The following is a 26,028-nucleotide window of genomic DNA, read 5'->3' on the forward strand; positions in this document are numbered from 1 at the left end:
GGGAGAAACGGGATGAAGGGAGTTGAAAACCAAAGCAAATCACGGACTTCCCTGGGGAGGCAACGGGGGGTGCGGGGAGAAAAAGCGCACACGGTGGGTCGCGGCGAGTCTCCGGGGGGCAGGATTTCTCTTCCATCGCATGGAAGAGCGAGATTAAAGAAGAAAGTGGGAGTGGGGTGGGAGGGGAGAGAAGGGAAGGGGGGGTTGGGGGGGATGAACAAAGGAGATTGGCAGCACAGCTGTTTTGGGAAGAAAAAAAAAAAAAAGGCCAGCCTTCCTGTTTCTTTAAAGCCGCTCATCTGCGCGGCGGGCCGGCTGCCGGCGGTGGGAGGCAGGCTGCGGGGAGCCGCCGCGGACGGACGGACGGACGGGCGGGCGGGCGGACGGACGGACGGACGCACGCACGGAGGGAGGGAGGGAGCCGGCCCGCCGAGGCTCCGCTGCCCGCCGCGGCCGAGCGGGCGCAGATGGGCGGCGGCGGCAGCGGGGCGGCGGCAGCGGGAGCAGCGGGAGCGGGGCTGCGGAGCGGCCGGTGCTGAGCGCACCCGCGCAGCGCCCCGCGCCATGCGGAGCACGCCGCTGGCCGAGGGCGAGCCCTGGCCGCGCCTCTGCGCCGCCGACCTCGGGGGGCTGCGGCGGCTGCGGCGCAAACACGGCTGCAAAAGTTTCCGAGTGGAGCTGAAAGTGCTGAGCGGGAGGAGGACGGGGCTCCGCGGGCCCCCCCCGCCTCCTCCTCCTCCTCCTCCTCCGCCGCCCCCCGCCGCCCCGCAGCCCGCCTGGGAGCCGCGCACCGCAGCGCTCGGCGCCGCCGCCGTCTTCCCCGCCGCGCCGCCGCCGCCGCCCCCCGCCGCCCGCCCGCCGCCGCCGCCGCCGCCCCCCGCCGCCTCCTCCCCGCGCCCGCGGCCGGGCGAGGCGTCCGGCGTCTCGCCGGAGATCAAAGCCCTGCAGCAGACGCGGCGGCTGTTGGCCAACGCCCGGGAGAGGACCCGCGTCCACACCATCAGCGCCGCCTTCGAGGCGCTGCGGAAGCAGGTACCTGCCGCCGGCCGGGGCACCGCACCGCACCGCACCGCACCGCGCTGTCCGCCCGCCCGCCCCACGGCTGCTGCCGCCCCGCGGGGAGCCGGGGCTCCGCGGGCGGGCTGCGGGGCGGCGGGCCGGTGGGGGCTGGGGGTGGGGGGGCGGCCGGGCATCGCTTTGCGAAGTCGTCCCCGTCCCAGCTGTCCCTTTCGGGGACGCCCGAGAGGTGCTGATGGGTGCGCAGGGCGGGGGGAAAGCCCTGGGGCCAGGGGAGGTTAAAGGCAGGAGCCTGGAGTGGACGCCTGACAGAAGGGGAAGTCGGTTAAAAATGCCTGGAAGTACCAACCCTAGAACTATGCTAACACTCAAGATAAATAAATAAGGGCTTTTAATTTGCTTGCAGTCAGAAACTTTTGGACTTTTTTTTTTTCTCCTCCGGAGGGAGAATGGCATAGAGGGGGTAAAACTGAAACAAAACCGAGAAAGCCGTCTGAGTGAAAACAGAGGCTGGAGAGAGGTGCTTGGCCAAGCTGCGAGCTGGGGTGATGCCCCTGGACCAAGAGCTCATGTTCTTGCTCGCCCTCCTCCTGGGGTGGGCTGCCCCAAAGGCATCGCTGGGAATTTGGGCAGCAACACGCTCCCGTTGACTTTTGTGCAGGGTGCCTGACCCCTCAGGGCCCTTGGAGTTCCTGCAGCCGCCTCTGAAGCTTTCCCTGTGCCCTGTGTCTGCCAGGGATAGCCGAGTTAAGTTGTGGTCCCCTGCCAGTTAGTTTCCCATGATTTTTACTGTAGTGTGTGCTTGAAGTGTGTATGGTGCCGGCTTTCATGTTGAGAGGTCTTGAAAATCCTCATGGTCATCTGTGAAGGGTGATAGACGAGTTCTCACTGGCAGGGTGGAGCTTCTGAGAGGTAATGGACAAAACCCCTCCATCACCCCTTAATACGTGGAAGGTGAGGAGGGATCCAGAGAAGCCGCAAGGTTCTTGTTTCTTCCCCACAAGAATAAATCAGTGCCCTGGCCCCTGTGCTCAGCCCTATACTTCTATCTGCGTGTAGGCACTCTGTATCAGCTCACTGATAGAGATGTGCTGTCACACTGTGCAAGCCCAGCTGTCCCGGCTGTTCTGCCTTTCCAGTAAATGATGACGGGACTATTCCAGGTGTGCAGGAAGGAGGAGGTGCACAGGGCTTGGAGGGCTGGGAGCTGCAGATGAATCTGATCCTAAGAGATGCTGAGCATTGCCTCTCCCAGGATGGTCCCGCCAGTACGCTCAGCTTGCAGGGGAGCTCACCCAGGCTTCTGGCTACTATCTTTCCGACATTGCTTATCCAAGCTATTCCCCAAGTGCGCTCACTGTAGGACTTAATCTTCTTTCCTGCTCTTCTTGTTCCCAACTCCTGCATGAGCCCTTCTGAATGACCACTGGCTGTTGAGTAGCTGCACCCCAAGAGTTAATCCTTCCCCATCATCTACTTCTCCAAACAGACTTCCAGCCCCGACCTTGGCTGAGACTGGGGCTTTATGTCGAGAGAGAATTGCTGACGAACATCTAAAGTAGAGCATTTTTAATCACCGTGCAGTGGTGAGATCTGACAGCTTCTGTTATAATCGCGGTAATCCAGTGCGTGCTGGATGCTGTCCCGCCGGTGCTGAGAGGCCGCCCCTTGTAGATGCAAACTCCAGACTTGATATATTTTGTTTCTATAAGCTGCTTCCATATCTCGGTTGTTTGGCGACTGTGTGTAATGCGCTTGGGAAGTGTCAGTCTAATTCTCCACGGACAGACATCTACACCACCAAAACCGCAAGGGGAAGTAGCACTGATTTCCCAAATCACTGGCAATCTTGTTCTAGGCTGAGCCTCAAGCAGAAGTCAGGCAAGCAACAAATTAAAGCCGCACTCTTTTGGGAAATGGGCAACTCTTGAAAAGCCTCAGATTCCTGGCCTTGGCCCTGTCTCCATAAATCATTTCAGCCCTGGACTCAGCTGGGAGCCCAAAGAGCCTGGAGAACAAGTTGCTGTCCTCTCTTCCCATGAAAGCCGGTCTCTGGGGTCAGCACAGGAACATACTGGCAGAGCTGTATTCACTCTGCAGAGAGAAAGAAATCATTCTCCGGGAAATGTTTGCTGGGAGGTTTTCCTAGCAATTTGCTGAGGGGTGGGCTGGCTGTCCCGACCATCATTGGATGACATTTGGATTCATTTCTTGTCGGGCTGCCAGCGGCGTGCTTGGTGCCGTACGTGACATCAGGTGACAGTCAGCTTCATTGCACATACGCGCGGTGCTGGCTTGTCACTCAAATCATTCACACCGGTGCCGGGGCGAGGCTTTTGAGGAGCAGTTCGGATCAGAAGAGAGGACGTTGCTTTCTGTCATATCTTGGTCAGCAGGGCCGGGAAGCAGGGGTACAGAGAGATGCTTTTGTAGAGGTAAACACAGTAGGGAGGCTTTCTCTTGCCTCGGGAAAGCACTGTCTTTTCACATCCCCAGGCATACAAAGGGCCTTCAGCCCCATGCAGGAGGCAATCCCTGTGTGCCGTCAGCCGCAGACCTCAGTTTACTTTTTGTTCCTCAGTTAGTCCTCCGTCCCCTCCTTGTCATCACATATCAGGCTCTTAAGCAGCTGGGAGGCTTTTCCTGAGGCACTGAAACCGATACCTCCCGGCAGACGGGGCAGGCGAGGAGCACAGGGGAGTGCTGTGCTTGCACGCAGCCGGCGCCGGCCCCACGCTCCTTTGGGAAGGGGTCGGGTGCTGGATGTGGAGCCGCTGGAAGCAGGAGCCCCGCTTAGCCACCAGTACCCAGCACCCACGCAGGTGTCATCCCTTGTGCACTCTGGGTGTGTGAGGCTGGAGATAAAACCCCAGTGCTTGCAGGATCAGGCCCACCACGGCCATGCCGTAGGGAGCCCATCCGTGCCCAGTGAGGAGGAGGAGGAAGGGGAAGCCAACCCTATCTCAGCAGTCCACCCGAGGGTGAGCGACTGGCACGCAGCGTGCCGGGCAGATGGGCTGACAGCGGCGTCCCTGCGCTCCGCAGCTGTGTACATATGGCACACATGTTTCGGCTTGTGCCGGCTAGCTCTCCAGATGGCAGGAAGGGGTGGGTTGTTTTTTTCCCCAGTTCTTGGTGGAGGAAGAGCCAACCACAGTCATTTCACACAAGGAGAGACTAATCCAGCCGTGTCCCTGAGCACTTAGCTGTCCCTGGCCTGCCTCCGAAGCCAGGGCCGCCTCAGAGATGGGAGGTAGATGGGCAGCTGCCGGCTCTGGGAAGCTGCCTGCTGTTGGGACAGATGTGTCGTTGCTGTTGTGCTCACCCCTTGGTGTCACGGCCACCAGCAACAAAGCTATCTCTCCCTCTCTCTGTATCAAGCTGCTGCCTTCATCATAGGGCCATAACACTGAAGTGGGACTGAAAAGTAGATGCTCCTGAGATACAGCTCCTTCCCCCAGGTCTTGGCACTTGTCATCTTCAGCTACTCAATCCGGAAGAGATTTTCCCCCTCAATCCCCCAAGCACCATTTGTCGAAGTGATCCTTCCCCTGACAGTGGACTCCTGAGGCTAACAGCGTATTTTCCTGTGGAAAACACTCACCTGCTCTAAAACACTTTGAGATGGTGGAGATACTTTTGCTATACTCTGCTTTCCCTCTGCTGCTGCCTTTCTGGGTGTCCCTCCTGGGTGCTGCTCCTGTCCCCATGGCTGGGCAGCTCCTACCTGGAGCACTGGTCTCCTGCCCTCAGATGCCCTGGAAGGTGTTGGTCAGTGGGTTCTTGCACTATTCCAGCTGCTCCAAGACCCCCCATAAGTGACATGACGAGTTGACACTTCCACCTTTTTTCTCTCCCTCTCCCTGCTGTTGTGGCTAGTCAGTGAATCCAAACATCTCCGATGCAGATAGAGACGCAGCACTGAGTTCACAAGAACCCAAGGTCATCTCCTCCTCCAGCTGAAGTGCCCTTGGGCTGGTGGATGTTTCGGTATGTGACGCAGTGCAACTGTTCAGAGAGGACAAGATACAACACCACCACTGCACATCTTCAGAGCAACTGCTGTCCAGGCTGCAGTTGCCAGCAACGCCAGCTCCTTTTTTTTGTCTGCAAATTCCTTTTGGCAGCAAGAGTCTCTTACTTCAGCACATCCCCAAGTGTGAAACTGAACCACCTTAACATTTATGACAGCATGGACTTAGCCAAGTTTGCTCCTGGAGTCCTTGGCCAGGAGGAGATAGTGCTCTCCACTGTTACGCTGCAGTGGGCACCCAAGCAAACCAACTCCCACCAGTATATTTCACTCGCAGGAGTTGCGATAGAGCTTCTCAGCTGTGCTGACAGACCCTAAGGTGGCAGCAAACTCTCCCTCGATGGACGGAGACAACCACAGCAGCCTTCCTGATCTGGAGCCTGCATAGCCTTGCACATCTGGTTTCTCTCTGGAGCACTGCTGTCCAGCTCCTCCTCAAGAAAGAAACGCATCGAGCCACAGCGAGCTAGAGTCTGCGCCAGGAGCAAATGTGTCCACAGACATTTATTTTCCCTTGAAGTATATTGGCATTTTTCTAAATCTTTTCACCACTGCATTACCAGGGCGCTCTCTGCCTTAGCAGCTGACAGCCTTGCTCTCCACACTCATGTGGGTTCTGGAGATATTTTAGGGTTTTATAGGGCTTTTTAGCTGCTGGAGTGGAGGTTTTTTCCCCCACTAGCATCCTTTCACTTTTTGCTGCCGGCATGCACGTGGCTGCTGTGGCTTGTTGTTAAATCAGTGCAGAAAAGACCCCGCTCGCTCCCGCTGTGAGCATGGTGGGACATCAGGAGCAGCAGCCTCAAGGCCCCGGGAGGAGTTTGCATTGCTGTGGGGTGGCGTGGGGGCAAGCTGTCTGCATGGGTTTGAGGGAACAAGCCAGGCACTAAATGCAGGCAGGACCTGTGGCTTGAGCAGTGCCTTAGCCACAAGCCGGTGGAGGCTGAGACTATTCTGGGGATGCATCATTACGTGCTCGCCCTGTTTGTGTGTCATCCCAAAGGCAGCTGTGGTTTGTCACCTCTGCAGGCGGGACACCGTATGCGACCAGTGTCACTGGCGTGTTCTTATTGCGTGGTGGGGAGACAGAGCTTTCCTCCATCACCTGCTGACATCTCCCAGCCCTATTTCCAGTGATTCACCCCCCCATGTTCTAACCAACAGGAAGCCCTAAGATGCCTTAAAACCTGGCTTCTGAAGACAAACCGCCCATCAAGCTCCCTGGAGGTGGCAGCCGGGCGGGGGGGTTTGGCCCTGCTCCACGGTGGCAGTTGGAGAGATGCCGCCAGGCTTCGGGAGAGCTGGAGCGTCCTCCACACGTTGCTCACCACACCAGTGTTGTGGTGCCACCGCTGCGCGTTGTCATCGAGCAGCACAGCGTTAACTGGAGCATCTTGGTGGTTTTAGCCAGTCCGGAGTGACGCTTACGGTTATTTAGAGCCTGGTTGGGGCAGAGCAGGGTGGCACTGTGGTTTAACAGCTAAAGAAGATGACAAAATACTGCCCTGAAGCAATGCAAGGGGAGAGAAAATAAGGGAGAAACCAGACAAAAGGACAAAAATCCTGAAAACAATGACTGTGTGTCACCAAGAACGGGGCTTGCTTGTTCCCTTTGCTGCTAACTGATTTTATATTCTGCTACAAATCCTGCTCCTGTCGGGAGGTATTTGCTCTGCCTGCTGCAGCCACCCCGAGTTAACCTCTGTGTTTTCTTATGGCTCCTGCTGAAATTGGAGGAAAGAGTTCGCTTTTCTCCGGCGAGCTTTGAATCCAGCCTCTGCTCGCTGCCTTAATCCTCTTTCAAATTCCTCTCCAGGCTGTGGTCCCCATGGTGGGGTGGTGGGACACTGTGTGGTACCTTGCAGCAGAGCCTCCTGGGCTCTTTGTTCCTAACCCACATCTCCTTTGGTCTGTGCCACGTGTGTTCACAAAGTGATATATCCTACCCTGGTCCCAGTTTGCACTGTCCCCTGTAGCAGGCAGGGGTGTGAGCAGAGCTGTGCATGTGCTGCAGGAGGGTTGTGCTAATTGCAGCAGACCGTGGACTCGGGGCAGCTCCTGGGTCTCACCAGTAATAGCAAGGAAGTGGAAAACCCCATGGTGTCCAGCAGTGGCTGGTGACTGAAAACTCACTGAGGCCAAGCTGGGGCTGGTGTAAGGCCATTAGCACCAGTGGAGCTTTTTCTCCTATTCCCCAGGTGAACTGGACCCACTGGACCTCAGAGATGGAGATGACTGCTATTAAAATGTCACCCAAAATGTGTTCCCCACTATAGTGCTTGAGGGTAGCCCCTTCTAGAGGAGGTTTTCTGTTCCCAATGGCCCTGGGATTTCTCCTGTGGTACCCCAGTAGTCCTTTGTGTAGTTATTGTTTTGGGCAGTGGTTCAAAGAGCCTCCAATAAAGTAAGAGCTCTGCTACAGCCCAGTCATATGATATTTTTCATGCATGATAGTGAGAGTGTGTGTTGCATGCCCTGAGGATGTGCAGGAGGCTTTGAGGTGCAGAATATCCAGGGACAGTGCAGGAGGACTGTCCAAAACGGAGCAGAGCCAGGCCTGGGGCAGTGTTAACCAGACTGCCGTTTGGAAGAGATCCCTGGGGTGAACTCACCCAGCACCACACCTAGGTTTTGTTTGGAGGAAGCCAATTCATTTGCTCCAAGGAGTGAACTCATGTTTCTGCAATGTGAGCGATGGGGGAGCCAGGAGCTGGGAGGGAACCAGGAGCTGGGTTATTTGACAGTGTGGACCCACCCGAGAGGCGAAGGCGCCTGGGTCGGGACTAGTGCTCCCGCCTGAGCGATGCTGCTTTTTTTCTTGTTGGCATTTTTAAGCTAGGTTTGGTCCCTGGCTGAGTGCTTCACTGCCTGTGGCAAGGCAGGGATGGGGCTTTCTTTCAAGCTGCTGTGATTGCTTTGCTAGTACGGGGCTGCCCATTCCCCACTGCTGTAGTCTGGTGGCAGAGAAACAAAAGCCTCCCCCACCCGTGGTATGAAATAGCTGCCCATTGCTGGCTGGAGTAGAGCTCTATGGAGCATCTGACACTGCGGTGCCCACAGATGGTTGAGGGAGGAGCACTGCCCCTCTGCTCCGCTCTGGTGAGACCCCCTGCAGTGCTGTGTCCAGCTCTGGAGCCCTCAGCATGGGACAGGAGCAGGTCCAGAAGAGGGCCACAAAAATGATCCATGAGGAGAGGCTGAGAGAGTTGGGGTTGTTCAGCCTGGAGAAGAGAAGGCTGTGGGGAGACCTTATTGCGGCCTTCCAGTGCTTAAAGAGGACTTACAAGAAAGATGGGACAGACTTTTTTGTAGGGGCTGATGCAATAGGACAAGGGATAATGGTTTTAAACTAAAAGAGGGTAGACTGAGACTAGATATAAGGGGAACATTTTTTACAATAAGGGCGCTGAAACCCTGGCCCAGGTTGCCCAGAGGGGTGGTCGATGCCCCATCCCTGGAAACCTTCAAGGTGAGGTTGGATGGGGCTCTGAGCAACCTGATCTAGTTGAAGATGTCCCTGCTCACTGCTGGGGGGTTGGCCTAGATGACCTTTAAAGGTCTTTCCAACCCAAACTGTTCTATGATTCTGTGGGGCCCTTTTCCAAAAGCACTCCCCTGAGAACCATGCCATTTATCCACAAAGCAGGATCTGGCCTTGCTGGGTTCAAACCCGTGCTGTGCTGTCGCAAAGGTTCAGTTCAGTATAGTGAGCACCAGCAGCATGGCGGAGCTGTCGGTGGAATCTGGCTGCTGCTGTGCCGTGGGCAGGAGGAGGGGTATTTGGGGACGAGGGCCATGCAGCAGGCTCTGCTGCTGCGTGAGGGAGTAGTCTTGCAGGCAGCAAAGCTGCCTGTCTGGTAGCTGAAGTTGCTTGGTCAGTCTGGACCACACACTGTGGTTCTCCTGGGTCCTAAGTTCAGGCACTCCATGGAAGCTGTCTACTTCCATGGTGCCGTTACTGCCATCACCAGACCCACCCACTGATAACCAACTGCACTGAAGGGGTCTGGCAGGACTGTGAAGGGACATCCTGGCAGTGCTCACAGGCTTTTCCATAATATAGCTGTATCATCATCATCATTGTCCCACCTGGATTGTTAGGAGGACTCAGGGCATGTAGCTGTCAAGAGCAAGGTAGGGAAGCCGAGTCTCTTGCACCAACTAGCCCTTCAACCAAGGGATTCCCCAAGAAGTAGGAGGATCCATATGTGTTCACCAGAAAGAAAAAAGGCTGACTCCAAACCCTTCCCAAACACTGTCCACAATGTAACATATCTTGAAAACAGGTGATGATCTTCTGGACAAGGCCTTCAGCTTATTAAGGCTGTTACTCATAGAATAACAGAATGCTTTGGGTTGGAAGGGACCCTTAAAGATCATCTAGTCCAACCCCCCACTATGGGCAGGGACATCTTTCACTAAATCAGGTTGCTCAAAGCCCCATCCAACATGGCCTTGAACACTTCCAATGATGGGGCATCCACAGCTTCTCTCCTTCTCTTCCTCCCCCTCCTCCTTCTCCTCCTCCTCCTCCCAGTAGCCCTGCAGACACCAGCCCTGGAGATACTTCAGGGTGATGAGAGAAAGAAGTTTCCCTTGCTCTCAGAACCGACAAGCAAGGAACACCAGCAGTCCAGCTGCACCAACCTGCTGCTTTTCCCCCAGGGTGCCTTAACCCCAGGAAATGTCTGACTCACCCCGGGGTGGAAGGAGGGATGTATGAAAGCCAGTGCTATTAAGCACTGGACATTTATATGAACCTTCTGGAAATATTTTTGGCAGGAGGCGCAGCACAAACAATGAGACAGTGCAGTTGCACTCCGTGTTCGGATGCAGGGAAGAGGCAGCCAAATGCTCTCCCAGGGGCAGGCCTGATGTGTTTCAACTCCCAGCATAAAAATAAACCAGATGAATTAGCAGACAGGTAAATTCAGCAGCTTATTATGGCATGTTGCGGAGGAGCTAGCTATCAGGAGGGCCTAGCTTACATTGCATCACAAATACGGACAATGGTGTGAACTGGCTTAATGCTCCTGAAGTCCATGGGATGCTCCTGATTGTTCCCCACAGACCCGTCATAGTGAACATACCCTCATGTGGCAGGGGTGGTTACTATACCCTCTCACCCATCTTTTTCTCCAGTTGTTCCCCAACCTCGTCCCGCAGTCTCCTCTCCTGTACCCTGCGTGAGAATACCCTTCAAGACCATGTCTTTGGTGGATAAGAGTGACCCTCCGGGGAGCTGCAGCGAGGCCTGCCTTCCTCGAGAGAGCTGGCTGCGGGCCGAGCGCTGCTCCGGTCAAGTGTGCGGCAGACTTCCCACAGACTTCAAAGGGAGCATCTTTGGTTTTCCAAGGGCGCTGCCTGTGAATCGCAGACGTCAGGGATGGAAAAGACCTGTTAGGTCACATCCCGTCCTATCTTCCTGCCAAAGAAGGGCTCTTCTGCACAGGAATATGTCTCAAGAGTGTTCATCTTGCGTTGCTTCAGCCCCTGACAGCATGGGGATCACTGATAAGACCCATGAGACTCTAGAGCCCTTTGCAGACACAACCAACAAACATCCTCTGGCTCAAGCTCTGGTTCCTGCTGGTCCCAGCCCACTGCCGTGCTGATCTCCTGAAGCTGAGGATGGTGCCAGTATCCTTTCCTTTCTAGCAGACAGCTGCATTCCTTTGGATCAGTGTGAAATTTCAGTTGCAGTTCCTTCCTAATTCCTTTAAATCATTGCAAATATTGCAGGCAAGATGGTGAGCTGCGCTGCCGCTCACAGAAATCCATGAGGTCAGATAAGGGAAATATTTTCATTAACTGCCCGGGAACTTGAGCTCTCCCCTGGTTCCCCCTGGCTCTGAACGGACCTGCTCAGCTCCCGTCTCTGCAGCTCTCCCACCAAAGCACTGATGTCTGTTTGGCTCAGCCATGATGAGCAAGAAGGTGGCAGAAGGAAAGGGCTTGGTGCTCACTAGGAGCGTGACAGATGCCTGCTTGCATTACCTCCTGCCAAAAATCTGTGCAGTGCAGACCCCACGGGAGCTGGGAGGGTTACACCTGCGTGGCCACACCAGCATCAGGCATTTTTCCTACTTCTAAGATGCTCACTCTGGTTTGGGTTGGATTTTGAAGATTTCTTGGCATCCAGGTGTGTCATCAACACCCTTCACTCCAGCTTGTGCAAGTCTGTCCCCTCTTCCCTGCTGGCTTTACGTTAAAGAAGGGATAAAACCAAAGTTCTCTTTCTCCCCACTCCCCCCACCCCGCCGCCCCCCATGGGGAAGCTTTGGATCTGGAGCTGAACTAAGTGGTTCATTCCTTTCTCAATTTCCCATGTTTAATTCGAAAGGAAACATTAAAATGGCAGGAGCTGAGCCAAGACAGGGAGGGTTCCTACAAAACAGTTATTCTAACACTGTTACCATGGCAAAAAGTCTTATCTCTTAACGTTGGTGCCCCGCACCCATCACGGTGGTATCTGAGCTGCTCAAGGTGAACCTCTTCCCGTGGACACATGGGCCAGCTCCAGTTTGGACTTTGCTGCAGCATGTGGGAAAAGTGTTGTGTAATCCCAGTCGAGGGTTTTGTCAACTGTGTTAGCACTGAGGTCTTTCTTGGAATTTGTAGCAAACATGTCCTACAAAACAGTTTGGTTTTTATTTTGTTTCTTCTTTTTTTTTTTTTTTTAAATGAAAACAAAACACAAAAGAGGGCAAAACAGATGAGGAAAAAAGACATTAGCCTGCCTTCTTGTGTTGTAACTGGACAGCGTCTGGGCGTCAGCCTCAAGGATTTTGTGGTCTATTTTCCTTCCACTTGATTTAACTTCCTTCTTGCTCTAATTCTGAAATTATTCCCACATTTCACTGAATCCTTCCATTTTAGTTTCCATCTTGCTTTGGTCTTTCACACTGCTGTTTGATCTGGGAACCCCACTGTTCTTGTTACATCAGCGTCGAAAGAGACTTGGGTGTTTCTGCTGCCTGAAGCTCTTGCTTTCAAAATAACTCTCGGCTTATTGCATCTGGGGCCAGGTATTATGGCCTGAGGGCAAGCGCCGTTGGTGGGTGCATAATGCTGGCAAATAACTGAAGGCAAGGATTTGGAGAGAGATTTTGCTGGGCAAAAAGAGGCCCTTTGTGCCACCAGATTCCAGCCATTTCCAGCTACCCCTCTGATTCACACTAGAGCAAGGGGGACAACACTTAGCCTTGCGTTTTCCTTGACTGCCAGCTTTGCAAAGAGGGTCTTACAGGGTATACCTCAAATCCCGTGGGTCATCTAGTGCTGTTTCCAGCAGAAGGAGCTTGGAATTGGCTCTGTCCCTTTTGGGTTGGTGTTACCAGCAGAGAAGTTTCTGCTCTGTGCAACTGACACCAGAGATCAACGCAGCAGTGACACTGGGTGTTCGCAGAGAACAAATAGATTCCCTGCCTCCTCCGGGGTATCAGTAGCAGATGATGCTATAGAAAAAGGACCTTTGAAGCTTGTTGGCTGGCTCCTGGAGAGGTTGGATACTGCTGGGCACCTGGGCTGTATTATACAAGCCAAATGGCCCGTAGGGCCAACAGCATTAAAATCCATGTGATCGTGGATAAGGGTGATCCAGCTTATTGTAGTTGATCTGAATTTCCATAAGTGTTATGGCAGAGCTCCTCCCTAGGAGTGTTTGAAGAAACAGCAGTCAGTGGACAGGTGGGGAACAGTGCAGAGGGAAAAAGGGCTGGTTCCTGTGGGGAGGGATGTCATGGGTGGACAAACCAGGGTCTGACTCTGAGCTTAGCTCTGCTTTGAGCAGGGAGACCCCAAAGGTCTCACCACCTGAAATTGTGACTGTGTGAGCTGTGCTGCTGAGTGTGTTCATAAATGACCTGGAAAGGTGGGTAAGCAGTGAGATAGGAAGCTTGCTGACAATACTCCAGCAAAAGTTACGGATATTTGCTAAAGGTATCAAGGATAAGAATTGCTACAGAGGGACCTTATGACGCCAAGTGACTAAGTAATAATATGGCAGATGAAGAAGATGAAGTGATGCATATGGGAAAAGCCATACCAGATTCCACGTACGAAATGATAGACCCTGAGCTGACCATTATCTCAGATGAGGGAGACCTCAGGGTTTCTGTAGATGGTTCAATGGAAATCTCGAGTCAGTGCCTGATAGTGGGCACAAATCAAATCAGACTGATCAGAGAAGGAATATAAAACAGAACGGATAACATCAACATCTGTTAGACAAATAGAACACCCACAACATGAATACTGCATGTTTTTCTGGTCCTTACACCTCCAAAAGGACATGTAGGACTAGGAAATGTTCAGGGAAGAGCGGCAGGGATTATCTGAGTTATGGGTTGGCTTCCACACAGCTGCCAGCTACAGAGGTTTGGTCTTTTCCTTCTGGAAAAGAGTCAGAAGAGGTGATGGAGGGCTAAAAATGTGTGTCACAGAGGAAATGAGTAAAGATGTATTGTCCTCTCTTCTAGTACAAGAACTGAGGAATCTCAAGTGAAGGCAGTAGGAGCTAAGTTCAAAACAAGCAAAAGGAGGGCTGTATTATATAGAAAGGGAAGAAAACTTTGCGAAAGAATATTGCAGGTGCTAAAAGTTGAAAGATGTTCACCTTACCAGACCAAATTAATGGACAAAAAGATCTATCATGGGTTGCTAAATACAGAGGAGGCACATCTAGCTGAAATCATGGAGCTGACATTAGTTGGAACCTGGCAGAATACTTGGGGAAATACTATATATGCCTGAGCTGCTCTTCGCCTCCCTTGGCATCTGCATATGGCTGCTGTGGGGTTTGTGGAGGGGATGAAGCCATCTCACCTCATGTAAAGTCAGGGACATCAATCCAGGAATGAGCCTGGCTTTGTGTCTCTGCAGAGAGTAGAGACGGTGAGGCATGAGCATGGCAAGAAGTGTTAAAAAAATCTCCAACCATAAGCGGAGTTAAGACACCGCCGAGAGATGAGGAGGATGGAGATTGGTACAGAGGCAGGTGGTAGAGGGTCACTGAAGCATCCCAGTGACTGATGTAGTATGAAAAGTTAGATTGACTTGCAGTCAGATAGCCTGAGTGGCTAGGATGGATCGCATATAAATGCCCAGCTCCAGTTTCCTATAGGGAATAGACTCTTGGGCATTAAAAGATGAATGACCTTTAGCGGTTTTGCAAACTAGCGAATGGGGTCCCAAGCCTATTGAACTCAGAAGATCTCTCTTTAAGCTAGACGTGTCGAAGTTGTGTGCCTAAAGTTGAGCGTACGTGAAGTGCTCTGTTGGATCATGGTTGAAAAGCAATCAAACCTTCTGCAGCAGGAAAGGTATCCTGTTCAGTTATTTAGACACATGCTGTTTAGTTTGAATTGTTTGAATGTTTCACATTACACTAGAAACCTTCAAGGGTAAAGAAATAAACCGCATAAGATACAGCCAGGGCCCTGAACCAGGCTCTGGTTTGGTCTCTTCTGGGAGGTGAGGTACTGTGATGGGGTGTTTCAGCAGGTGGGAATTACTGCCTCCAGCTCCTGCTCCTACAACAGCATTGTGTTTTTGCATGGGCTGGATGTCATGATTGATGCTGTTTGAGTGCAAAAACACCAGGTTGTGATACACTTGCTCATACCCCACTTCTTGCCGTATTCAGCAAGACCTGTGATGGCATTGGAGCTACTTGCAGGGTGTAAGTTACTCAAGACAAGTAACTGGGTGGCATGGGGGTTGCAGGTTTCTGAGAAAAACAGGGCCTCTGCGAAGCAAACTGAATGGCAGGCAGGCGTCCCAGGCCATATCCTGCCATCGCGTTTTAAGCAGAACTGCCCCACTGAAATCAAGAGGCTTCGTGCTGCTTTCATCCCCATGGAGATCAGCGGGAGAGCTCTTCTTAAAACCTGTTGGGACCATATGGCCTTTTATCACTAGAGTTTCTATTTATGTTAAAAACTGCTAAGAAAATAACCTACAGTTGTTTTGTCATGCTTCAAGCAAGATATTTTGTTTATCTGGCCTAATTTTTAATTTTTTTTTTTTTTTCCCTGTTACCCTTTCTAGGTTCCCTGCTATTCTTATGGTCAAAAGTTGTCCAAACTGGCCATCTTGAGAATAGCCTGTAACTATATCCTTTCCCTGGCCAGACTAGCAGACCTGGATTACAGCGCTGACCACAGTAACATGAGCTTCTCTGAATGCGTGGAGCAGTGCACTAGGACCTTACAAGCAGAAGGAAGATCTAAAAAAAGGAAGGTATGTTACGGCCTCCCCCCCTCACCCCCCGAATAACGGTAAAAGTTACAAAAGGGGAAAAAAAGGGAAAAAAGAAAAAATTCTAAGCAGTTTCCTTCCTTTCTCAACCTCTTGCGATTATCCTGGGTTTTTTTATCTCTTGCCTTTCTCTCTCACTTTTTATCCTCCGTCCATCTGATCTTGTAATAACCACATTCCTCTCTAATCAAAAGCTTTTCTCTCCTCCCCATCCTCCGTGCAGAGCTCTTCCTCTCGTTAGTCGCCCATCGTGTATTTTAACACGAGCGTGATCCTATTAGAGTCATCTTGGGGCTGTTATTTGTTAAACCAAACCAACCTCACGTCGCCTTTTGGAGCCCATAAAACACGGTCGCCCGCCTGTGTTTTCTGTTTTGTTTAATCTAACACTTAACTCCGAGAAAAATCACCCGACAACAAAAAAAAAGTAGCTAATGGAGATGTTGTATGTATAAACACATTAGTAAGATGTATGACCTGAAGGACATGTGGGTATCTTGAGGAAACGACGTTAAATCTAATTACGCCTTGCATTCCTTAGGTTACTTAACACTGAACCAATTAGGTGAAATCATCGTCAAGCGGCGGGAGGAGGAAGCAGAGCGTTCTGCCAGTTTTCCTCTCGGAGAGTGACATGGGTGAATTAAAGGAGTGATTGATGTCTTTGTTCAGGCTTTTATGACAAAAAGAGTTTTGTAAACTTGAATTGAACTTCCCCCTGCTTTCTGGGCTCGCTTGTCAGGCAGGATAATAAATCAGAGGGATTTTAATGGATGAATGGGCAGCTAAGCCGGGGAGCAGGCTCCTTCCCCGGTGTCGTTAAGATCTGCCTCCCATTCGGGCAGGTTTCCTCACTTTTCCTCCTCTTTAGCCCAACAAATCATCCTGCAGAAATTCAGTTTATAAATAAACACAATAGCACACTCCCTGTCGCTTCCTCTCGCTGTCATGGGCTGTATTTATGCCCCTGGAGCAGCAGTGCCAGGTGGAGATGCGGCACCACTCGCCCGCAGCCAACAGCACCAGTTGAGGTGCACTGGGAGGTGCGGGGGGAGCTCCTGAGCATGGCTCAGAATTGAGGGTTCATTGTGGGGTCCCTAGTGCCGCAGGCGGTGGTGTCCCAGGGCCACTGATGTGATGCCACCAACCCTAGGGCGAGGTGAGAGTTCGGTCTTGGGTCCCCTTCCCAAATCGAGGAGAAGTGGATGAGCATCCTTTCTGGGGCTTCGGCAAGATTGCTAGTTGGGTCTTGAATCCCCCTCCCCAGGTTGAGATGTGGGGTAAGAAGAGGATGAGCATCCTTCTTGGGGATTCAGCACATTTTTGGGCCGGTGTTCAGGCTTTGGGTTCCTGATGGGCTGAGACCCGTGGTCTTGGCTTATGTAAACCAACGCAAGCTTAAAGACAGAAAACACAGAGACAGACTTCAAATGGCTCCGAATCCCAGGGTGTTCACATCTGAAGGTTACGGCTGGGCCCATCCTTAATTAAAAAATAAATTAAGAATTAAAAGCCTTCCATTTATGGCATTTGTTCTCTAAAGTTTGCTCCAAATTGGATGCGTGGCGGCAAGTCCCAAAGCCTTCGAGAGTGCATGAACCTTCACAGGGCATCAACACAATTTGCCTCCCAGCTGGCCCCCACTGATCTGCAGAAACAGCGGAGAAAAAAAAAAATGGGAGAAACTCTGCCTTTTCTCCACATTCTTGAAGGACGTGCACCCTAACCCTTCTCCAAAGGCCCTCTCCAAAAAGAAAGCTGGGCTTTGTACCCAAGGCAGGGCCTTGGTCCCTGCTCTGCCTTGCTTTTCTTTCTGGAAAGTGTCTTGCAAATGCATTTTTGCTATTTGGGCAAAATTGCCCCAAGTTTAGGGCAGCCCATGGATTCCCCTGGCTGATAGGTATCGTTTTATTTCCAGCAGTATTTGCTCAGGTGATGGGAAGAGCGTGTTCAGCTGATGATGAAGCTGAAACCAGTAGGTACCACTAAGTAACACCAGTAATTCCCAGTAGGTAGGGATGGGGATGCAAAACCTGGGTTAGGAGGATTCATCTTGGTATCCCCCTTCCTCTTTGAGCCACGCAAATCAATGACATTTTGAGCACAAGGGAGGGAAATGCCATTGTCAAAGGGAAGTTATAGATCCGGGGTGGCTGTGCAGGGAAGATCCGAGCTCTGGATGTCAGGTGGTGTGAAGGGATGTCTCTCCTGGGGGGTCTCACGCGGGCGGCTAGATGAGGATACAATGGCTTGGCCCAAAATCACCGCACCCTCATTAATTTTGAAACCAGCACGTTTTTCTAAGCTGTGTGTGTTTTTAATCAGGTCTCCAAAACCACTGCTCGCTGAGCAATTCCTCTGAATTATCGACTTTGGGGTGGTTGTTATATTTTTGTTGTTGTTTTTTGGGTTTCCTTTTTTATTCTCTCTTAAAAAACAAAATCACAGCAAGCCCGAGCACAGACCTCCACTCCTTGAGCTCTACCGTTGAGTCCACAGCACCCTTATCTCCTATCGTCTATATTTTATTGTGTCTCTGCCTCTGTCGCTCTCTCTCAGCTCTCTGATTGCGATGTGCTGTGGCACCGTGAGCTTTTCACACAAAAAAGTAGCTGGTTGGAGTTTGTTTTGGCAGGCAGGGGCTCCAGATGTTGTGTTTGCAGGATTGTGCATCGCCTTTTGCTTTGTTTTTGAGGGCAAATTATCTGCTATCCCTAATGTTAGGTTGTTCTTCAGACTTTGGCGTTGCAATAGAAAATTTAATGGCTGTTTTTCTCCCCCGCTTCCCACTCCATTTTGTTAATTAGAAAAGTTGGCTTTAGCCTTTCAAACTTGACTAGGGAAAAAAAAAAAATCCCCTTTCCAGTCCTAACTACAGTTATACGGTGATTTTAGTTGTTGCAATTGAGACTTGACTAAGGGTGTTTGGTGATGTGAGATCTCATTTATAAGCAGCAAAGGAGGTAATTGAAGGGCTTCAAATGCCTTTTCCTTTAAAAAAAAAAAAGCTGCAGGGCGGGTGGTGAATTCTGATGATAGTCTTCATTTTTTAAAGCTGCCTTTTGCTTGGTTATACAAGCGATCTGGACTAAGCCTTGCCCTTTAACGTGCATGCAAGAGACACACCACGTCGGAGATTTGGGTTGCAACAGCCTTAGCAGAGCCCTGATTGCTGCAGGGGCCACACCAGTGTCCTGGGAAAAGGCGGGGGCATCTGACCTTGGCTCCAGCCAAGAGCATCCTCCGGCAGCGCTGAGGATGCGACAGCGAAAGGAGGTGGATCACAAAGAGGAGTCCAAGTTCTGTCATTCCTGGTGTACCCTGTTTCTGCATGGGACATGATCCTGAGCGGCCAGAGGTCGTCTGATAGCCTTGCATGGGTTTTGTAGGGTTTCAGGTTCAGCCTGCTGTTTGTACAATCTCTTTTTATAACCTTTTCCCCCAGGGCCAAATTCTGGTGCCCTGCAGGAAGGCGGTGTTACGGCTCAGAGTAGGGTTAGGGCTTTAGGGTGCATGGCCAGGTGCTCTCGCTGGAGATTGGTGTTTTTGTGGGTGCAGAGCTGGGCACTGCAGCCCGCCACATCCCCAAGCCCCACAGGATCTGGCCCACAGGGCTATGGGGCAAACCTTACCTCCCTGCCAGGCAGCACAACCACAGCCCTTCAGTCAACAGAGAGCAGGACCCGACCACTAACAAATACCCTGTGCAACACACCCAGCACTGAGCAGAAAACCCCGAGCACTAAAAAAAAAAAAAACCAAAAACACCAAGCTTTCATCGCAAGGTTCATTTTCTTTTCCTTCCCCTCCCCTCTTTGCTTTTGATTAGCCCTCGTGCTAGGCAGCAACATCGCCGCGGCCATGGGAGCTAAGCCGGAGCAGGGAGGGATGGGTGAGGGATTTTTTTTGCTTCATCCTCCCCCCATCCCAGCTCTTCTGGCAGTCGCAGACTCCAGATGTTCGGAGCGCGAGCTGGGAAGTCCTGCTGGCGCCACTTGGGGCAGAGGGCAGGGGAAAGGCACGCGAGCTGGAACCCGGAGTACTCAGTCACTGCAGGACTTGGCGCATTCCCCAGCTCACTGCTGGCACATTCCCCGGCTCTCTCCTGGCCATCTGTTCCAAAAAAACACTTTCAGAACCTCATCATCACTCAGGATACAACACTGCGAGCAGCTGTTAGCAAGGCAGAAGGAAAAAAAAAAAACCCACACACACACATAAAAAAAAAAAAACCAAACCATGCGAAAGGTCTCTTTGTGAGAGAGGAAACTGGGTTATGAATAACAGGCGAGCAGTTGGAGCTCAATAAAAGTTTTCGGCTGGAATTTAGTTTCTTGTTTTTGTGCCTGTGTGTGTGGATGCACACAGACGCAAGGAATTAAAAATTTAAAATGCACTCTCTCTATATATATATATATTCCCCAATAATTAAATTATATAGAAGCACATATAGAATGAAAAGCCACTCTATTTGTTGCAGTCTGCTGCACTAAAATGGCTCACATTGTGTATGTAATTATTGCAGTATATAAAATAGTTATTGTGGTGTTCTGCCATGCCTTGATGTCGCCTCATTGCTACTTTGCTAAAAGCAGGGCTCCAACCGTAGGTAACGCTTTTTCCCATGGAAAAATTCAAAGGAGGGCGTTCTGCAGGCAGAGTTACTTGCAGAAGTGAGCAAGTTAAGGTTTTGATAAAAAAGAAATGGTAGTGGCAGGCTTGATTTGTATGGCACTGAAACCATTTGCTTCAAGCACATTTTTTCTATAACACGGTATCATGACTCATGATTTATTTAGACAGAGTCCCAAGATAAAGCCACAGCTCCCACCCCCTGGTCTGCGTGGATGATCCTGGCTGCCGGGGCTTGCTGTTATTGATCATCTGATATTGATTATTACAACACATTCGGAGCCAGCACAGTAAAAATCTTGATGATCTGCATGGCATTTCTTCCTCACCACTTCCCGTCCTGTGCAGGTTGCGCGGGGAGGGGGGTCTGATAATGAGGTTCGACCTCCCTTTCTCTGCAGTTTGACTTAGCAGAGATTCCTCTTTAAAAATAGCTTCATTTCCCTGCTAGGACTTGCAGGCGAGAGCGGGCAGCCAGCCAGTCTGCTTCCCCACGGCCGCCGGCTCCGTGGCCCCAGGGAGGAGCTGGACCACAGGAGAGCAGCGACCCGCTCCGAGCCGTCCATCTGCCTGCGGGGCAGCAGGACAGGAGCATCCCCAGGAAAGGGGAGCCTGGATCTGCCTGGCCACGGGTTATCCCTGCCCCATGCTAGCTGAAGGATTACGCACGCGGGGAACAGACCTGTGTAAAAATAAGGTGGCGAGGGGGTCATGAGGCTGTGTAAGCACCGTAGCAGATTCCTGTGCTTATCCCTTGCGTTTGGTATGTCCCTGCAACCCGAAACAGCAATTGCAAATGGGGCACGGATGTGAGGCTAAGGGCTCGTGACAAGTTCATGAGCAAGTTCACCCAGCGCCGGGCAGGGAGGCTGCAGCAGCTTTGTGCATCCCGGAGGGACCGCGCCCTGTGCGTTGGCCCCTCGGGGGGTTGAGCATCAGTATCCCAAAAAGCAGGGCCCAAAGCTTTTCCTTGAAAAAGGGGTGTGATGAGGGACCCCACTGTTGCATGACAGCACCCCAAAAGCCCCTTTGCTTTAAGGGGTGTTGGAGCAGCCGCATAGCAGCATGCAAAGGCTGGGAGCAGGCTCCCAGTGTAAGCTCCGTTCCCTTTGTAGTGAGGGCATTACCAAGAATAGGGTAAGATCTGCCCCACAGCTATCAGGTAACTACAGTAAAAGGAAAATGTGAGTAGAAGAGACAGGAGAAGCCCTGGAACAAAGGCTGACTCAATTCCAGAAGTGCTTTGATTTATAGAGATTGAAATGCTCCGGGATGCTGCAAACTCACCAAGGTCATTGGGCCAGTTGTCAAATTCAAGAGCCATGGGAGTTCTGATATTATTAGTTTAAAGCAGACCCTGGTTAATAAATCTGTCTTCAGAGCTCCTGGCTGGAGTGGAAAAAGGTGGAGGGGGGAAAAAAAGGAGCCTGTTCCCACATAACCCATGGCCAGCACCTGGGGGACCAACCAAGCAGGGCCAACGAGGTCTGCTGGGACCTTCCACCGTGTTGCAGAGGGTTCTCTCCATTCCTCTTCCCATTTTCTTTGCCTTGAACATACAGCCCTTGGCTGGTTTGTACGTATTCCCTCTTGCCGCCTTCCATGGCTGATCTTCCCCGGTTGCAAAAGACTTCAGAGCAGAGACCTGTCACTGAGGCTCCTCTTCCTAAAACCATCCTGCTTCCGAAAACCCACCAATATTTTTTATCAGCATTGAGCACCCTGAGCTAGAGGACAGGGTCTCTGAACAAAGCAGGAGGTTCATGGTAATTTCAAACTGCAGTCTCAGGTCCTGTTTGTTCAGCACTTTAAAGAGCACCAGAGGCACAAGAGAGGGGACCGGGGGCCCTGTGACTCCGATGGCTTTGGCTTAGGGCACGAGGCTCCTAATGCTGGGTAATTCGTTCCTGCAGTGGAAAAGGTTTTGCTTGCTAAGGCTGCTGTTCCAGACAAGAACAGGGGGGATTTGTCTCTCTACTGTCTGTTAATATTAATGAGAGTAGTCATTGCTTCCCTCCTTTTTCTTCTTCTACATTTTCTTTCCATGTGGGATAAATTAAACAACTGATTTTTCTGTTACAGTTTATTAATATATAATATTTATCATTGGAAAATAATTTTAGGGGTTTCCTAACAAAAACAATTGTGACACACAAGGCTGTTTGTCATTCTCCCACCTAAATCTCATTTATTCAAAATCCCAAATCCTAGTTAAGGCCTTGAATTAGGGCAATAGTTTCCACATTCTCCTGCTTGGAGCAGCACTAGGTAGCATCTTAGAATCAGCAGACACACCTCCTTACTGATAATAACTGCAATAACAAGCTCTGTTTTCAGATTTAGTGTGTGCCAGGTGTGAAGAATTCATTATTGGTTATGTAGGAGAGTAACCAATGCAGACTGGGACCAATGGAGTGGCATTTATCTGGGGACTTTGTTATCACAGGGGTGCACTGGGATGCAGCCGGCCCATGGCTCTGTCCTATCCTCCAGCAGAACTACGTGGCCAAACGCCACCTCCACCATATCCAGATGTGCTGACCCCAACTCCAGGAGTCCGGGGTCCAGCAGAGACCAGCATTTCTTGCATGGAGGATGGCCGGGGTCCCTTACTGAGGGGAATCCTGATGGTCCTGGGGCAATCCTGTGCTTCCCAGGGCCTGCACTTTGCAGGAGGGGGTGGCAAGGTGGGTTTGGGTTCCCCTGCCCCTTAGCCTGGTGTGGATGCTCAGCTGTGATGGTTGGTCTCACAAGCAGCTGCCCTAATAATAAAAATAAATTAAATAAATTAAACAAAATTAAATTCTAAAATAAAACATCAGTATCTCAGTAATATTTTATACCTTCGTGTTAAAATATCCAGTCATGGAAAAGGAAATGCAGTACAGACACAAAACAGATTGAGGAAAAAAATGTTTTTCAGGCCAAGCTGTAAGGAGTTTGACCTTTTTAAGGCTGTCAGAAAGATGGCTGATCTGTCCAGGGAATTGACGACCATGTCCAAAGGATCTTCAGCGGCCATACTGCACCCTTAAAGGCTCTTAAATCCACTGGCAAAAAGCAAGCAACGGTGGTTGGACTTGGTAAATGGGATCTCATTTCCAAGTTTCTAATTCCTAAGTTACTTAAAGGAGGATTTAGGAGCCCACGTGATGAAGGCAGTTTGGACAACAGAGATGTGATCTCATGAAAGAGCAAGCCCTGAGGATTTTACTCTGGTTTGAACTATGGTAACAATTGTTTGTGGGTTATTCACAGGACTTATTTTAATGTTAAAGGGGGTTTAGATGAGGTTTCCCCTGTCTGAAGCTTCTGTGCTTCGGAGCTGTGCATTTTCCAGCGAGCCTGGCTGTCATACTCTGTAGCCAAATGCAATTACCCACGTACATCTGCCACAGCCGTGACTTGCAGAGGGATGTGCAGGCACAAGGGACAGGTTGCAGTCCTGCAGGCTGAGAAGCCATGCATGCAGAAAAGTAAATGCAGTCATTGAAATACATCCCATAGCCTGTACAAATCCAGCTTGTCCCAACTCCTTTGCTTTTCCTCTGTAATTCTGAGATTGGCTTCTGAAGCTGAAAATAGACCCAAAAAGCCGCAGGTCTTGTCAAAAGCAGGCATTTGCCATCATTTGTAATTTTTCTGCAGCAGGAGATGGAGCCAGCACCTAATTACCTGGTTGCATTTCTTCCCCAAACCTTCCTCGTCCCCTCCCTGCCAGTCCCCCTGCTCTGTGTAGGCTCTGGCCACCGTTGTGGCACCTACAGGTGGTTGTTCTGCAAGGCCAACTCTCAGTGGGTCCCATGGCCAACAGTCCCTGAGGACACCCCACTTGTGTCAACAACAGTCGTTCGTGCAAGGAGCCACCAGGACACCACGTGTTCTCTGTTATGATGGTGCATCTTTCTCTTTCCAGGAGTAATAACCAGGAAGGGAGGATTCAGAAGAGCTTCCAGCCAGAGTTACATCTGTTCTTGGCAAAGGTTGCACGATCCAGATGAAGACTGCAAGCAGCTTTTTTGCAGAAACCCCTTTTTGAGATGACGATTGGCCAAGGAACTTTCTTAATCTCTGGAACAGAAAAGAAAAAGCAAAAAAGAAAAAAAAAAAGGACATGGATGCTTCTTATTGTTGTTAAGCCAGCCACCTTTTAGTACGTGCAATTTATTTAGCACTTTTCCCTTTGCTTAAATGGGAAATGTTACCCTCTCAGCTCATGTGTACAGTAATTTTTTGTTGTTGTTGTTGTTGCTGTTGTGCCAAAGATTTGATGGAGCTTCTACACTGTGTCTTATTTTTGCCTTAACGTTAAATCTTTGAGCCAAAGAAAAGTCAGAGGTGCCATTCAGATGGTGGCAAGCAGGCCAGCCAGCTGTCGGTGACAAAGCCGAATTTCTGAATCCTTCTGTGAGTCGCCTCTTATTTCTCCTGCCCGCGCTTCTCTGCCTGCAGCCCCAGAGCCAGCATTCAGTGTGGGCAGGAGCTGAGACAACACCAAATTGTGCTTCGGCGTTCAGGTTTGCTTCTTTCTTTGAGCTACTCCGTAGTTCTGCCTTTTGGGCAATTTCCTGACGTTCCTGCCTGTGCAACATATCCACAGGGTAGAAATACTGACATGAAGTGAGAGCTAAAACAGGAGCTATGATTTTTTTTTTTTTAAATAAATAAATAAAATTAAATAAGCAAAAGCGAAGTGCCATGTAAAGCAAAAAGACAAAAGGAAATCAAAAGAAAGTTCAGCTAGGCAGAACAAAATGCAGCAAAACGATTCAGCGGGCGTTTCAGGTTTGTGAAGTTGTTTTTTCCGTGGGGTTTTTCAAGGGGTCGGAAACCCGTGTAATGCAAAAGCATTTGAATCCTATACTGTACCTTTCACTTCAAATTGAAGTAAAAAAAAAAGAAAAGTTTGAGAAACATTTGCTTGGAGTAAGCAGACTTTATAGGTAATGCAGTTCGTATGCAAGACATCTGCTAATGATGGCGGGGACGGAGCGCCGTGTTCAAGTAAAAAAAATATGGGTTTCCAAACCAAGGAGATTAACATATTTTGTTTCCCACTCCAGGGGAAAAGTTATTTGCAAGGCCAGATACACATCCTGGCTACATCAGCATAAATCAGGTTCCCAGGCGTCTGACTTACTCCAGTCTGAATCTGGCCAGGCATTGCCAGGCGCTGGCGAGGGCGAGGGGCTGGGGCGGGCGAGCATCGGCGGGCAGGGGAGGGGAATAGTCTCTGTTTTACTGACATGAATACAAAACTTGAACTACTCAGTGCCTGCCCGTTTATTTCCCAAGCTGAGCAATTGGAAGATGACCGCTGAGCTGGGGAGCTGGTATGCAAAACCTGAGCTTACTGGGGCAGGGTCTGGGTCTGGGGGAAAGCCAGGCTGTGCAGTGCCGGTCTGCTCGCTGCCCAGTCCCTTGGCCCAGTCGAGGATGGGCGAGCTCCTGGTAACAGTGCTTGAGGTGTTTTCTGCCTGATTTCTGGGACACACGGAGGATGGCTGTGTACAAGCTGCCTCCCAGGAGCTCATTATACTGCTCACCCCTCTGCCCTCACCGCCGGTCATTATTAGCAGCCCAATAAAATACATTTCTAGATTGTCATTTGTATTTCTTTATTAAAGCACAGTTTTTAACCCTGTTTTTACCTGTATATAACCCTGTATATAACCCTGTTATATACATTAAGGCCAGCTTTGTACCTTATAGCAGGGAGAGGGGCTGAGCTCATTGACCGCAGGAAACACTCCAGGAGTGTTTGCACCCATGTCAAAGGGTTGGGTTTAAAGTGCATTTGCTTTCGAGAGCCCACAGATGTGGCCCAGCCACAGGAAACAGTGAGAGAAAGGGAACTGGAAGGCAGTAAAAAAAACCAGTATCGCAAGATGACCTAGAAGGGGAACAGCAGTTTTTGCGTGAGGCCACACTGCAATTCTCCCATCTGGGTTTTGAACAAGAGCAATAGGGACAATTTGGGGTTGTCCCCACTCTGACACACACAGCCTACACCATGTAGCTGGGGGCTAAGAAAACCCTGTGGGCATTCCTGTCTTCAAGCATCAACCAAAATTCACCAAGCTTGT

The 26,028-nt window shown here is 50.8% G+C and overlaps 1 protein-coding gene across 1 annotated transcript; it reads left to right on the forward strand.

Annotated features, from left to right (window-relative positions):
• Positions 1–258: 258 nt before the first annotated feature.
• On the forward strand, positions 259–24,858 carry ATOH8 (atonal bHLH transcription factor 8). Its single transcript, XM_075092120.1, has 3 exons — positions 259–1,032; positions 15,101–15,292; positions 23,859–24,858. The coding sequence occupies exons 1-3, from the start codon at positions 565–567 to the stop codon at positions 23,862–23,864; spliced, it is 666 nt and encodes a 221-aa protein (XP_074948221.1). The 5' UTR covers positions 259–564; the 3' UTR covers positions 23,865–24,858.
• Positions 24,859–26,028: the final 1,170 nt, after the last annotated feature.

Source organism: Phalacrocorax aristotelis, chromosome 4, assembly GCF_949628215.1.
Source record: "Phalacrocorax aristotelis chromosome 4, bGulAri2.1, whole genome shotgun sequence".
In the NCBI taxonomy this organism is placed as follows: Eukaryota; Metazoa; Chordata; class Aves; order Suliformes; family Phalacrocoracidae; genus Phalacrocorax; species Phalacrocorax aristotelis.